Below are 14,956 nucleotides of genomic sequence, written 5' to 3' on the forward strand. Positions count from 1 at the left end.
TGAATTCTGACCAACTCCAGAAAATTGTGCATTAGTGGCAGGAATACTAGCAGGGCATTAAACTTCAATGCAAGGACAGTTACAAAAGTGCAGAGGTGATCACTAAACTCTATTTGGCAATATTTGGACACATCCTTGACTATGTGGTACAGTTTTAGTCTCCATCCTATAGAATGGATATTAATTCACAAGAATCAGTGCAGAGGAGAATAGCCAAAATCATACAAGGGATTAGAAATTCACCTTACAAAGACAGGCTTAGGCAACTTGACTTACACTCCCAGGAAAGACATTCAGTGGGATAATCTAATAGAGGTATTCAAATGGGCCAGGGGCTACATGGGTGGTAAGGGCAAGGTTATCATTTTAAGACATTTTTAGATTTAATAAATTTAGGTTTAAAAGAAGGAAGTAGGCAAAAGCTGATTAAACAATAGAGTGGTCACTGAATGGAATAGATTGGTTACCATATGAGCACTGAAACTATTGGTTATTCTGAGAGGATTAGATGACTTTATGGATAGGGATGGTATGGACATGGAACTGCTTAGTGTAGGTCTTATGGTCTCTTGCAGTCTCCTTCACTCTTGTGTTCTTAAGTTCCTCTCCCATCTAGCCACTTTTTCTGGTTTAATAACAGGATAAAATGAAACACAGAGGTGGACATATAGGAATAGTATGATACAGTAATGGTATTCTCAATTTTATTTGTTTTCAAACTATCTTGTACAATTTATACATTTCATAAGTCAATTAATATATTTGTGACTGACATAACATGCTGCTTTGTATCATCTAGCTTAAACACAGAAAATGTACTATATGTGTTATTACCAGAGCTGGGCGCATTACTGCCAGACAAGCAGTGGGTTACTGATACAGTAACACAAGTGCCCAGCTCTGATTATTTTATGTTTTAGAATAGAGACTGTTAATGTAGTAGTTTAGGTATTATTTTATTGAGAATATTTGTAAGAAGTAAATACTTCTCCATTTAATTTTTCTATCCCTCAAAATCATTCTAAAGGAAATTAAAATTGGTAATGCATTGATGTTAATACACTGTCTAGTGGTAACACACCCAGCTCTGGTTATTACTACCTCAAGCCTGCATTTACAGACAATTAACTTAAATGGACATGGTAATACTTTCATGGGAATTATCTAATTTCTCCAAGCCATACATTTCTTTTGCTATTTTCCATAATCAGGGATGGCTTCTTATTCTTTGAAATTTGGATCTCACATCTACAAGATCTAAAACTGAAAAAATACCTGTTTGCTGAGAATTGGACATTGTATTTAATGTTGTGGATGGTTTATTAATTGATGCCATTCCTTCAGCTTTATGTAACTGAAGACATCATGCCTCCTCTACTATTGCTATTGTACATGTAAGTGCAATCCAAAGACCCACTATCATACATAGACAATGTTACTTTTGGTAGAAAATTAAATACAAATCTTACATAGCAATCATTAGTAGGTATGAAATATTCTGGCTTGACAATGTTGTTCTATATAGGTCACAGAATGGAAACTGCACATGGTTGGAACAGATCTTTATTTGTATGATTTCAATGAACAAGTATATACAGAAATGAATATGCATATTTCTTGTATCCTTCCAGAGTATTACTTTTCTCCAATATATCAACTATATTTGACAGCTACAAAGGTCTTACACAAATCCTTCAATGAGTCTCATGTCAGATAACACTTATGTACTAAAAGTAACTATTGTAATTCACTACCTAAAGCAACAGACCCATGGCTCCCAGGCAACTGGTAATGACCTCCAACTTGGCCCACATGTCACTCAAGAAGGGCACATGTTGCTGTCCAAGTAGGATGAAAGTGGAGAAGTGCAGGATAAGTTTAATATCCCCTATGCAGTGACCTCATCTAGAACAACTTGAATCTATAGCTAGGCCAACTCTTGTGTTGATATCTCTTTAGTGCTGGATGGCAGCCTGAATAGAGTAACACCAGTGTAATTCCTACCTGTTGAGAATGATCCTTTGGCAGGTTTAATGTCTGGGGGAGCAAGATGTAGTACCAAGTAAAAGGGTTTATCTTGGAGGAATTGCTTTGTGATTTGTATGCACACATGTCCCTGTATGGGTGTTCTGGTGCACTTGTAAGAAATAATAGATATTTGTACAATATGCCTTTCCTTTCTTGTTGCATCCAACTAGCTGCACTTGCTTGTTGTGGTAGGAAAGACAGATGGGATCAAGGACTCTTGCATATTACTGTGTACCTATCATTTTCATGTCCTGTTTCACAAGACAACCCCAGCTTGAGTACAGGTGGTCAACTACAAAGGATTACAAAGGTGGAGCATGCCAACAGGAGACCTTTTGGTCCAACTATGGTGGCTGTAGTGCCACTATTCCCAAAGGATGCTGGAAATCATGGTGGGGAGGCATAGTCACTCATTATTCCTATGATCTGCCTGTAAATCATAACAAGGTGTTCCCTCTGCTACCCAAATCCTGCTCTTACTACCGATCCTAGTAAATTAAATTTCCTGTTTGCTTTCACTGTGAGGTCCTGATGAACATAAGAAAGGAGACAGCAAGAGACCATAAGGCCTAAACTAGGCAGTTTCATATCCTTAGCAACTGTCATCTCAATCCATAAATTTATCTAATTATCTCTTAAAATAACAAATTGTTTCAGTTCTCCCCAGATAGTTTTTACTAATTCTATTCCATTCATTAACCACTCCGTTGGTGAACTAGTTCCTGCCTATTTCCTCCTTAAGCCTAAATTTGTGAAGTGATGTGAAGACTGGAGGACACGTGTATCAATTGTGAGGCAAGAATTATAGGGAGACCAGTTCATATGTAGAAAATCTACCATTGAAATTAATATATAGGTTTAATACTGAGATATCTAATCCAGAAATATGCATTTCCTTAAAAATGGATTCAATAATGCAGCCTCTATTTTTACTGAATGGAAATCCAATCAGCACCACAGTAGCCATTAACAGTCCTCACACCCTACTCTACATCTCTATGGCAATACCCAAACTTACCTCTTTCTTCCAACGGTGGTGTCAGTTGTGATTTACAAATGTGTTACTACAATTTTCACCAGTGAGTTACCTCAAAGAGCTACAGTTATGGCTAACACAAAACAGATTATCTTTATCCCTTCATCAGTCCCCAGTAATATTGCTTACCCTAGACTACCATGAAGTAAAGAAGCACCAAAGCTCATATTAAACAATCAACCTCTCCTATTAGACAAAAGCACTATAATGCTTGGCCTCACAGTTAAGACACAAATGACCGCTCCTTACACAAAAGATTTCAGAGTGAAGGGAAATAACCTGAACATAATCAGGGTATAGAATAAGCAGGCACTAGTTTTGGATAACAGAAATATTCACAACCATAAATAACTCAGAACCATTCTTGAACTATGCTTCCACAGTAAGATATCCAACAATTAAGTAAACAAGGGCTTTTAACAACTAATACAAAATATAGCAATACAACTCCAAAAGAACTTCTACACTCAAAAATTTCAATTGTTCATATAGAGTAGCACATGAAAGTACATATATACTTATACATACCAAGAGCTTTTTTTCCCCTTACAAGGGAGGTTGCCAAAATCTAGTCATAATTCCATTTCCACCTATTTCATCCCTACCCCTCCCTCCCTCTTTTCCTGGTTCCTTGTGGATGATGGGTATTCCCTGCATCTCATTCATTGCCTTGAGTCAGAAGCAATGCAGTAAGACACAGCACATCCACAGCAAGGCTGCTTTATTCAATCAGTGACCCCCCTCTCCACCCCCTCATGTAGAATCAGAGATGGGGAAAAATCCCTTCAGGCTGTGTCAAAACATCATTCACACATAACCATTCCCTAACCCCCTATCCCCCACACTCCTTTCCATGCATCACAGCATCATCTATATACAACCATTCTGTCTTCTCCCTTCCTTCCTCAATGCCCTTTTTACTCCATCCATCCATCTAATCCTTGGTTGCCCTGTCATGTTCACTTCATCCACCTCTGCTTCCCACACTTCTTTCACTAATATTTCTTCACTCATTATTTCCATGTGTCCAAAACTATCCCAATACTCTTTCATTAACACTATTTTACAATTCTTTTCCACCCCCACTCTCCTCCTCACCTCATTTCTCACTCTATCCAGCCTAGTAGCCCCTACCATACTTCTCAGAGATTATACCTCAAACTCATTTAAACTCTTCCACTCTTATGTTCCATGCTTCTGCCCCATACAGTGCTGTCAACATAATCACCCCTTCATGCAATCTCCTCTTAGCATCTTTTCTCAAATGTCTATTTCTCATTACACCATTACACTTTTTAACCTTCCAAAGCTTGATTTTCTCAATCTACATTCTACTTCCACTCCTCCCTTTCCTGCCACATGCACCCACAAGTATCTAAAGCTATCCACTTCCTCCAGCCTCCTTTAATACTCACTTCCAATTTGCTGCCATCCTCTTCCCTTGTACATCTCATTACCTTACATTTACCCACATTTACCTTCAACTTCCTCCTTTCCCACACCTTGCCAAACTCTGTCGCTAACTTCCTTAATTCCTCCTCTGATCTTTCACATGCAAGTGATAGACATAAACTGCTAAAGCCCTTGAACCCACCCATCACATTACACAAACAGCTCACTATATGCAACATGAAAGTAACACCAGCAAAATTCTACTTATACTTCTCCAGATATCAACTCAAAAGAGAAATCACTCCCTAGATAAGCAAGCATTGCACTGGTATAGCTACAATCAGGTTACCATCCCACATTAATAGAGCCTACACAGAATCAACCTCAGCCTGACAAACAACACACAGAAGACATAAAGGACATAATACCCTACAGTCCTACAATCATTCCAGATCTACTTTTTTTCCAGAGTGATGTGACCTTGGTGGCTAGAGCCACCTTCCTGGGGGTCTGCATGCCTCTTTCAAAAGAAAATTGGGGCAATAGAGTGGTTGCTAAATTGAGGGGAGCAGTCACTATTTGTCAAGTATTCTTGTGTAAAAAATGTAGGTGAAAATAGTTGAAGGTGAGGAGCTAACACCAGGAGGTGCATAGCTGTGGCTGAAGCCATCACTATGCACTTGGTCTGTTGGGGCAGGCTGAAGTTGATATATATAGAGGATATAATCTAAAGACCAAGTGCTAATCCTTCAGGGCAACACCTCCAAATAGAGGTGAGGATGTAGATGGGTTCTAAAGATGAGCAGTGGAGAGACAATTCCCTCCAATGTCTACCTTACAGAATCACAATTAATTTCTTCAATACAAGTCAAATATCTGTGTGTACATTTGCTGCCTGATGTAAGATGATGCATCACAATACTTGCATTATAAAGTATAAAGTTACAGGTCTTATACTCATTCTCTTTCACCCAGAATATTTGTAACCACTGAAAAAGTGATCAAGTTTGTTCACAGAATAAGAGGGTCAATCAGCTACATCTACAAAATAAATAGAATCAGGAAGCTGATGTTGTCATCCTCATATATTCACTTGCACCTCATGACACCTATACAGGCAAAATTGTATTCAAGGGGTTAATACCAGTAATTAATATTCTATGTAAAAATATATTGTAACATTATCCTAACCATATGATTATAAGGAATCAAGATTTCATTATCCAAAATCACATATTTTTTCAAAGTATTGGCCTTGAAACTAATATTCTTCTGTCTACAGCCTAATGATAAATACTACTAAGGTGTTTTAGTATTATACAACCATCTAATCAAATTCATGTTCCTCTACTTTGACCTCTATAGTTTCTTTCTTTACAGTCCTAGTTATATTAGATTCAGGAATGCTCATTGGTTTCTCAGTAAGTTTCTCTGGATCATTTTTAATGAGTCTTTCATCTGAATGCCTATTCATATTGACATGGGTCCTCAGTTTGGATGCCTGGGAAAATGAAGCCATACAAGAATAGTCATGAAGGTTATAACTTGTATGAGCCTGATTATCTTTTTCTACCATACATGCCACATTAAATGAGTCTTTAGAATGACATTTGTGAAACTTTTCATCTTCATGGGTCTTAATAAGGTCTTTCAGGAGACCAGACTGAATAGATGAAACATCACTTTGGGTGCACTTAAGTTGTTTCTTACCAATGTGAATGGTAACATGGGTTTCCAAATCTCCATTCTCACTAAATGCAGCTTCACACAAAGTACATTTGTACGGCCTCTTCCCTGTATGGGTCAGAATATGCCTTTCTAGATTACTCTTACAACTAAATGATGAGTCACAAAAAGTACATTGATTTGGGTTCTCACCTGTGTGAGTCCGAAATGTGGCTTTTCAGACTATAACAATGAGTAAATGAAGTACCACAAAAATTACATCTATATGGTTCATCTATATGAGTCAAAATGTGGTTCTGCAGATTACTATGCTGGGTAAATGAAGCGTCACAAAAATCACATTTATAAGAATTCTCACCTGTATGAGTCGAAACGTGGCTTTGCAAATGACCTGGCTGACTGAATGAAGCAACACAAAGGGTACACTCATAAGGCTTCTCGCCTGTATGCATTTGAGTGTGGACCTTTAGATTTATTGGATGAAAAACTGAGGCCAAACAAATGGTACACTGATAACATTTATCACCTGAGTGAGAAGGTTTATGGTGAAAAGTAGAATCAGACTCTGCATCCTCTGGAGGTCTCTTCAAAGATGTTAACCTTTGTTCATCATTTTTAATGTCATTTCCATTTGGATACATTTAACCTGTCTCTTGCCTGTGTGAATCATAATATGCGCTTTCAGACGTCCGTTTTGATTAAATGCAGCTTTGCAAAACGTACATTTAAAAGGTTTTTGTTCTGTGTGAGTCAAAATGTATCTTTCCAGATTACTTTTCCAACTGAATGACGAGTCACAGTAGGTACATTGATATGGCTTCTTACCTGTGTGCGTTCGAATATGGGCTTTAAGACTATCACGATGATGAAATGAATTGTCACAAAAATTACATTTAAAAGGTTTTTCACCTGTATGAGTCAGAATATGAATTTTAAGATGATTACGCCAATTGAATGAAGTGTCGCAAATATTACATTTATAGGGTCTTTTTCCTGTACGAGTCAGAATGTGACTTTTCAAGTTACTATGCTGACTGAATGAAGCAACACACAGTGAACATTCGTAAGGCTTCTCGCCTGTATGTGTGAGTGTGCTCCTTCAAATTTCTTAAGTGATAGAATGAAGCCAAACAAATGGAACACTTGTAACGTTTCTCATATAAGTGAGGATCTTTAAAGCGAGTTGTAGAATCTGATTGTGTTTCCTTTGGAAGTCCCTTCGAAGATGTAAACACTTGCTTATCATTTTTATTTCCACTCTCTAAATCTCTTTTCCCACGAGATGACTGCAACATTTTTATCTTCCAACACATAAGGGGACCCAAGAACATAATTACTGTGCATATCTACTTTTAATTTTTACCCTTGTAGCTATTCCTGCATACAACTGAATATTTCCCTCTTTATAGCGAGTTTCATTCATAATGGAAATAAAACATATAAGGACCACTTATATCATGCAGTGATGGAAGAACTATTATAATGTTGCTACTGATGGTGAGTATTGAGCACTGGAGTATGAATGTGGAGGTGGTTGTCCCCATGATACTATGTAGAGTAGACTTTAAAGAGAAGTTGAAAGGAACAAAATATATAGCCTTAACTGCAATTATGTATATACATTCAACCTTACATTATAAGCAATTGAAATAGGTATTTGTGAAACATGGCAGATATTTTAAGAAATGAATGAAAAATATGAAGAGAGGGTAGAGAACGTGCTGGAAGATGTTTGATGGTGCAGACCAAGTCGTGTTGAGGAGGTAGTTTGGACACATAGAAAGAATGAATTAGGAATGACTAGTGAAGAGATTTAGAAAGTAAAAGCTGAGTAAGCCTATGAGGAAGACTTTGAGTGAGATGAATGGTTGGAGTGGAAAGACCTTTGTATAGCAGACCAAGGAAAAGAGTTCAAGAAATAGAAATGTGTGAAGAAGAAATGTGTAGAAATATGTAATGCAGCCTAGAGATGTTCCTCACTCTACTCTGTAGATAACTTATGTTGTTGTCATTTGATGGAGCAGTATGGGAAAAATCTGTTTCAGGCAGATGTGGTTGATGAATTGCACCTTGCAACATTGTATTTGACCCATGCAATAAATGGGGAGGGGCAGGCAACCCTTCATTTTCAATGTACTGAGATCGGAGGAGTAGTGTGAACAAGTCCTTGGGTGTAGGTGTGTGGTCTGATTTGACCAACCCATTTAAAGAATGAATTGTGGTATGTACATGTGTGCACATAATGATCATATGCTGTGCCTCCAAATTACCCACATACTGACTACATGGTTACATCATGTGAATACTTTAAGGACTTTAATGGCACCTCCTATAGCCCAGTCACATGGTATTCTTTTATGTTCAGACACAAATCTCCACTTTTGTGTTATACAAAGCCATATCTAAACTTCTACTATCCCTCATTTATGCTGTCCTCAAATTTCTCCTTCTGTATTCCTGCTTCAATGGTGGAAGGTAATGACACAACTACATGGGTGATTACATTAGAGTGAGGAAATGAAGGATCCTACTTTTTATACTTTCCACCTGTGACTTATGAAAGACTTGTTACAGGTGATTCTAAAGGGAATTAATAACATCCGATATGAAAATGCTAATTAGATGAAAAATATTGGTCTCAAGTACAGCAGCAATGCAAAATTAGGTTAGGTCATCCTATGTTAAAATGAAAATTGTTGTGTGGCCAATTTAAGTTAGGCTGCTTCAGGTTATATGACAAGCTCTATATGGGTTTAGGGTAGGTTACATCAGTACATCAGGTTATGTTACTTCATGTTAATAAGGTTAATTAAGTGATTTTAGGTTTGGTTAGATATAGCAATGTTGAAGGAAAAGTATTAATGTCGGAAATTGTTATCCCTGAATTAATAAATTGCATTAAGTGCTTTTACATTAATCTACTTCAAATTTCATAAAAAAATTAACATGACCTTTTTAGTGTTCATACATTTATAAACTACAATTTTTGCTTAGGTTATATTATTATTACTAAATTCCTCAACAAATATGACACGACTATTCCAGTGAATTATTTCCAGTTCCAACTACATGAATAATTACACAAAATAAGAATTTTTTCTATGCAAAGGTTGGAATGTTAAAAATTATATCAGCGACGATTATAATTTTCTTTTAACCTACACAAAACTACCGGTACACATTGGAGGAATGTCGATTTTGTGTACAATTAATCAAAATGTAAACATTTTAAATCCGACGCCCCATCATCCCATGTCTTCCTTGGTGGAGAACAATAGCTCCCAGGTTACTGGCAAAAGCAACAATAGTGACCCACAACCCACTCAAAGGAATTTTGTTGTTTGTTAAAATGTTCACAATAACGTATATCAATTCAATAATTTTGTTTGCAAAAAATTACCGAAATCTAATGTTGTCGGAATACCGTCTGTGCAAGATGAAGTCTTTTGTTTGGATGGCGGATTAAAGTGCGAGTCGAGAAACAGCCAAACACATCATTGTAGCGTAGTTTCAGGTTGTTTACAACTGCATTTAATCTTCAGTAATGTTTTCTGATTAATTGTGATGCGCAGATAAATATTTGTTTTATTTATCTTGTCGATTGAAGATCATCTGAAGTTAAGATACGACGGCTATATTCTCTTCTCAATTTACCTTTTCTTCGGGATTTAGAAACTACCGGTATTCCTTTTCTTGGTGAGGGGTAAAGGGTTTCGATGCAATTAACCCATTAAACTCCGATGACAAGATGTCTTGTCATTTGGTCAAATAAAACAAAAAATCATAAAACACCAAAATGTTTGATCAAACACCAGAAAAATATGACGTCAATCCTCGCTTCGCTCGCAGCGAAGCGAGGACTGACGTCATATTTTTCTGGTGTTTGATCAAACATTTTGGTGTTTTATGATTTTTTGTTTTATTTGACCAAATGACAAGACATCTTGTCATCGGAGTTTGATGGGTTAAACTAGTTTATATTATGGCTACAGTACGAATATCAACTAGTGCATACCATTATTAACTTCGACAATAGTAGGCCCGCCGCTGGTTGAGTGAAGGTGTCTTGGGAACTATATGGAGTGATGTCCAATCACTCTTAGAGGGGCGGATAATATCCTGGTCGAGAAGTTATTGAGATTCTTGCTTAGCTGCTGCAACTTCTCTGGGGAAAGGCGTCGAGGCTTGCCGTAGACCGGCGGCCCAATTGTTTGGATATGGTGCACCATGTTGTGGGACAGTGTAGTGATGGCCTTGTATGGAGAGTGACGTTAGTTGAGGGAAGTCTTGCAGGATTTGCGTGTATTCGCCGGCTGGCTGACGGGAGGATACCTTGGAAGAAGTGTCGTTGGTGATGGTTCCCGGCATGCGGCTTGTTGCATGACACAGGCAGTTATCCTTGGTGCTGACAGCCATATTGCAGTGCTGTACAAAGCCATAGCCTAATATGTGTTTATGGACGTTTGCGACAACAAAGGTTCAAGGGAACTTGACATTCTGGAGATCCAGGACAACGTGGTGGCGATGGGTGTGCCGTTGGTTGCGAGCAGGGCAGGTCGTATGATGGGATGTCTTTCCTTTGTCTCGGGGCTGCTGCGGGAGATATCTGAATGCTCTCTCACCAAAGGCGGTATGGTACCAGTAGGTACCGCAATTCCTAGGTGGGACGACACTTCGTGACATGTCAGTTAACCTATTCAGCAATTTCCTAATTTCGTTCATTTCCTTCCGTAGCTACTGCACACTTTGGTTCTCGGCACTCGTCGCACTTATTTTGCTCTGGTGGTGCGAGAATGACGCTCTGGACGAGGGAGATAACTTACGTCGGGAGTGCGGCGATATACGCACCGAAGGCTTGTTGATCGATCACCCTCTGCTGAGTGTTCAAATATCCTTGAGCGTGGATGAGCCAGTTGTCAACGTCACGAGAAAAGCTGGGAAGCTTGAGCTTTGAGACTACCATCTTCCTGGTTGCCACACTCCGGGTTACCAACTTGTAGTGTTCTGGTATGAAAGGAAACCAAGGAAAGAAATCAACGCAGTAGTCCTTATATTCATCTTTATTCACCGAATCAGGTGAGAATTTGGCGAGCCCGAGGTCTGGAGCTGGAGGCCCTTCGTTGGCAAGAGGCCGTCTTTCGAACCCTGGTAGCGGCTCACAGTCAGGTCCCAGTTTCTGACTAGTCTTCTGAGTGGCCGCCTTCCCTTTGGCTATGGGCCAATTGCGAACCCTGGTGAGTGCGTGCGCATTCGCTCGCGTTGGTGACGTCATCAGTCCCGGCTCGGTCTGCATGGGAGACGATTGTTGGAGTACCGCCACTACAGTAGTAGTTGTAATAGTCGTAGTGGTGGGCCAACGAACTATGTGGGTGACAGATCTCGACTGTTATCACCATACAATTCCAAATGGAGGTCGTTTACTATATACGAGATAATAATGATAATAAAGTTATAGTAGTTGATGTAATGTGTCAAAAGCTTTTGAATTTTTCCTGAACAAGTGTTTCTTGCTTAACCCATTCAACTCCGATGACAAGATGTCTTGTCATTTGGTCAAATAAAACAAAAAATCATAATAAAACAACAAAATGTTTGATGATCAAACAGCACCAGAAAAATATGACGTCATCAGTCCTCCTCGAGGAGGACTGACGACGTCATATTTTTCTGGTGCTGTTTGATCATCAAACATTTTGTTGTTTTATTATGATTTTTTGTTTTATTTGACCAAATGACAAGACATCTTGTCATCGGAGTTGAATGGGTTAATGCATACACTAGAGAAAGGTGTGTTGACCACAAGTTTCACAACCTATAATAAAACCTCCACTTGTTTACCGAAATAGAATATTAAATTCTTTGCTTTGATGCCCATTTCTTCCCAAGCTCTTTCAGACCAACTAAGTGGAGATCAAATTCAGCGGCGGCACCAGGAATTTTCAGTTGGGGAGGCTAAGGGGGGCTAATAGTAATATGATAATACACATATATTATCCTCATTTCAGAAGGGGAGGGGGTTAATGGTAGGGCTAGCACTGATAGCTGACAAATCTTTAGCCCTGGCAATCAAAAATTCCATTTAATAAAATGATTTCAATGAGTGTTTTAAATTTTCAATTTGCTCATTTCAGTTGGGGGGGCTGGCCACTTTTTTTGGGGGGGGAGCTAAAGCCCCCATCCATCTCATTCTTGGTCACCCACTCATGTTCTTTCCAATCACCTCTGTCTTCACTCATTCTTTCCATGTGTTCAAACTATCCCAATACTTTTTCATCAACCTTATCTCCCAACTCCATTTCTGCTCCCGGTCTCCTAATTTCTCACTTTACTCAGCCTAGTAACCCTTGCAAAACTTCTCGGACATTTGATCCTAAACACATTTAAACTCTTTCTCTCTTATGTTCCATGTTTCTACCCCATACAGTGATACTGGTGCAATGACCCCTTTATACAATATCCTCTTAGCATACCACATTCGTCCCCCAAGTATCTATAGCTATCCACTTCCTCCAGCCTAGCTTTAAACTACCTTTAATAATTTTTCTTACACATGTGACCTACTGTGCTGGTCGAGAACACAGGTCTATGATTGAATGATTTCTCTTAGTTCCTTTGAATATTGAGATCATGTTAACAAATTTCCAGTCCAACGACACCTTCCCCTTTTACAGAGAATGTGCAGTTGGTGTATTTTACCCACTAAATGCTCTCTACATTTTTTTTATTCAGGTTGAGACCCCAAGGCCTTTCTTACTTCCAGGTTTTCATGTCGTTTAATAATTTCATATACTTCCATTGTTATGTCATATTATTTCAATCCCTTTTCTCCCACAATTTTTATGTGATTCAGAAGCTTCATTCATCATTTCAGTTTGCTTTCATTTTCATTCATATATTACCTCTTCAACTTAGATATTCTGTCTCTGTATTCTAGTTCACCAGTTTGTTCTTAGTAATAAATATGGTCTTTTCATACATTTTATTATCAACAATGTTTACTTTCACATGTGCTGACAGTTCAAAGCACAGCATTAACTCACACTTTCAGCCAAAGAATATACAATAAAAAAAAATATAACCCATATGAGAAAATATCACGATGGGACAAAATATCATGATGGGACAAAATATCATGATAGGATATATTGATAGGGGAGGAAAAAATATCACGGTGGTATACAATGATAGTAGAGGACAAAATATCATGGTAGGATATAATGTCAGTGGAGGACAGAATATCATTTAAGAAAGGCCGGACAGAATGTCAGTGAACGATGGGTGGCCGGTGTGGAACGCAATGACTTAGTGGGGCAAAGGGTACACAAGAGATTAAATGATCAGATGTCCGTGATGGGGCAAATGTCCATGAGGCATTGAATGTCAATGAAGTACCAAAAGTCATTATAGAGCAATGTGTCAAAGAACAAAATTATTGAATCTGAATTTAATATTGCCAGATTTAAACACTTTCAACAGGATAGAAACCACAAGAAAGGTGGGGGTGTTCTGTTATACAGTAAAAGCAATGTCCATGCCTGTGTTCTAGAGAAAGTAAAACAGGATGCATATGATAGTTTGTGGGTAGAATTAACCCAAACAAATGGACAAAAAATGAATGTAGGTGTTATAGGCCAAAAACATTACCATTCATTAGCAGACGACAAACTGTTGTTTCAAGAACTGTCTAGTTTCTGCAACAGGGACTTACTGATAATGAGTGATTAAAATTTTACTGACATTGATTGGATGTCCCTGGAACATGGCCATTATAGGTAGTTGCTTGATAGATTTTCTCGGTGACAATTACTTAGGTCAGCACGTAAAAGAGCGCACAAGACATGGAAACTTACTCGATCTATTGATCACCGATGTGGAGGTTGGTGAAACTATTGAAAATAGCGACCACAACTTAGATTTTAAACTCCTAAAAAAGTTTATACACATGCATCTAAAATACCTGATATTAGTAAAGCTCAGTTCATAAGACTATATATCAGGAGCTTCAGCTTACAGATTGGGAGGCAATTTTAAGTGAAAGACCTGTAGATCAGATGTGGGAAATATTTCAAAATACGCTTACTAAGATGATTCATACTTACATCCCATCTAAGGACAGATGTCCCTCAAATCAGGCTCGCCCAAAATGGCTCAATAAAGAAACTGAAAAAAAAAGTATTGCTGAAAAGAGACAGGCTTATAAGAAATAAAGTGCTCAGGTACACCTAACGACTATCAAAGTTATGTAATACCACAGATTTAAAAAGACAATGCAAAATATATATATATATATATATGGAATGAATTTCGCTGATAAATCCACTATTATCTTCTGATGGTCAACTTGAGTATTCAAATGAAGGAATGTGTAATATTTGTTCATTCAAGTCTTTCAAATAAAGATCAGTGCCAAGCATGTGATCTTTAACTATGTGACTTGAGAATTGAAAAGATTCAGACCTATTAATGATTGAAATATATTTAATTTCATATATTTTTACATTGGTGAAAAAATTGCATGAGTAATAGTGAGTCTTGGATTACACTGCTCAAGTTTATTGAAAGTTAAGCTTGTGTTTTCATTATGGAATTTACAAGAGCACTGCAAAGCCATGTCAGAAAAAAAAAAAAATGTATACATGGAATAATTTGCACTGCCAAGAAGCTGCAGCATGTCGCATGTCTCTCTGTCCCTACTTTCCCATTAGCCACCCTCTATCCCTCCCTGCACACACATTCAACCCTTACCCATGCTATTGTTGAATTCCATGTGCATGCTCTCTGTATCCCAGTGGATAGCAGCAGGTGATGCCATAA

General features: G+C 38.1%; 1 protein-coding gene across 1 annotated transcript; it reads right to left on the bottom strand.

Annotated features, from left to right (window-relative positions):
* Nucleotides 1-3,961: 3,961 nt before the first annotated feature.
* On the bottom strand, nt 3,962-6,783 carry LOC143030344 (uncharacterized). Its single transcript, XM_076193497.1, has 2 exons — nt 6,501-6,783; nt 3,962-6,334 (listed from the first exon to the last, which is right to left on the bottom strand). The coding sequence occupies exons 1-2, from the start codon at nt 6,781-6,783 to the stop codon at nt 5,784-5,786; spliced, it is 834 nt and encodes a 277-aa protein (XP_076049612.1). The 3' UTR covers nt 3,962-5,783.
* Nucleotides 6,784-14,956: the final 8,173 nt, after the last annotated feature.

This window comes from Oratosquilla oratoria, chromosome 12 (genome assembly GCF_046742065.1).
Source record: "Oratosquilla oratoria isolate Oo_2021 chromosome 12, ASM4674206v1, whole genome shotgun sequence".
NCBI lineage: Eukaryota > Metazoa > Arthropoda > Malacostraca > Stomatopoda > Squillidae > Oratosquilla > Oratosquilla oratoria.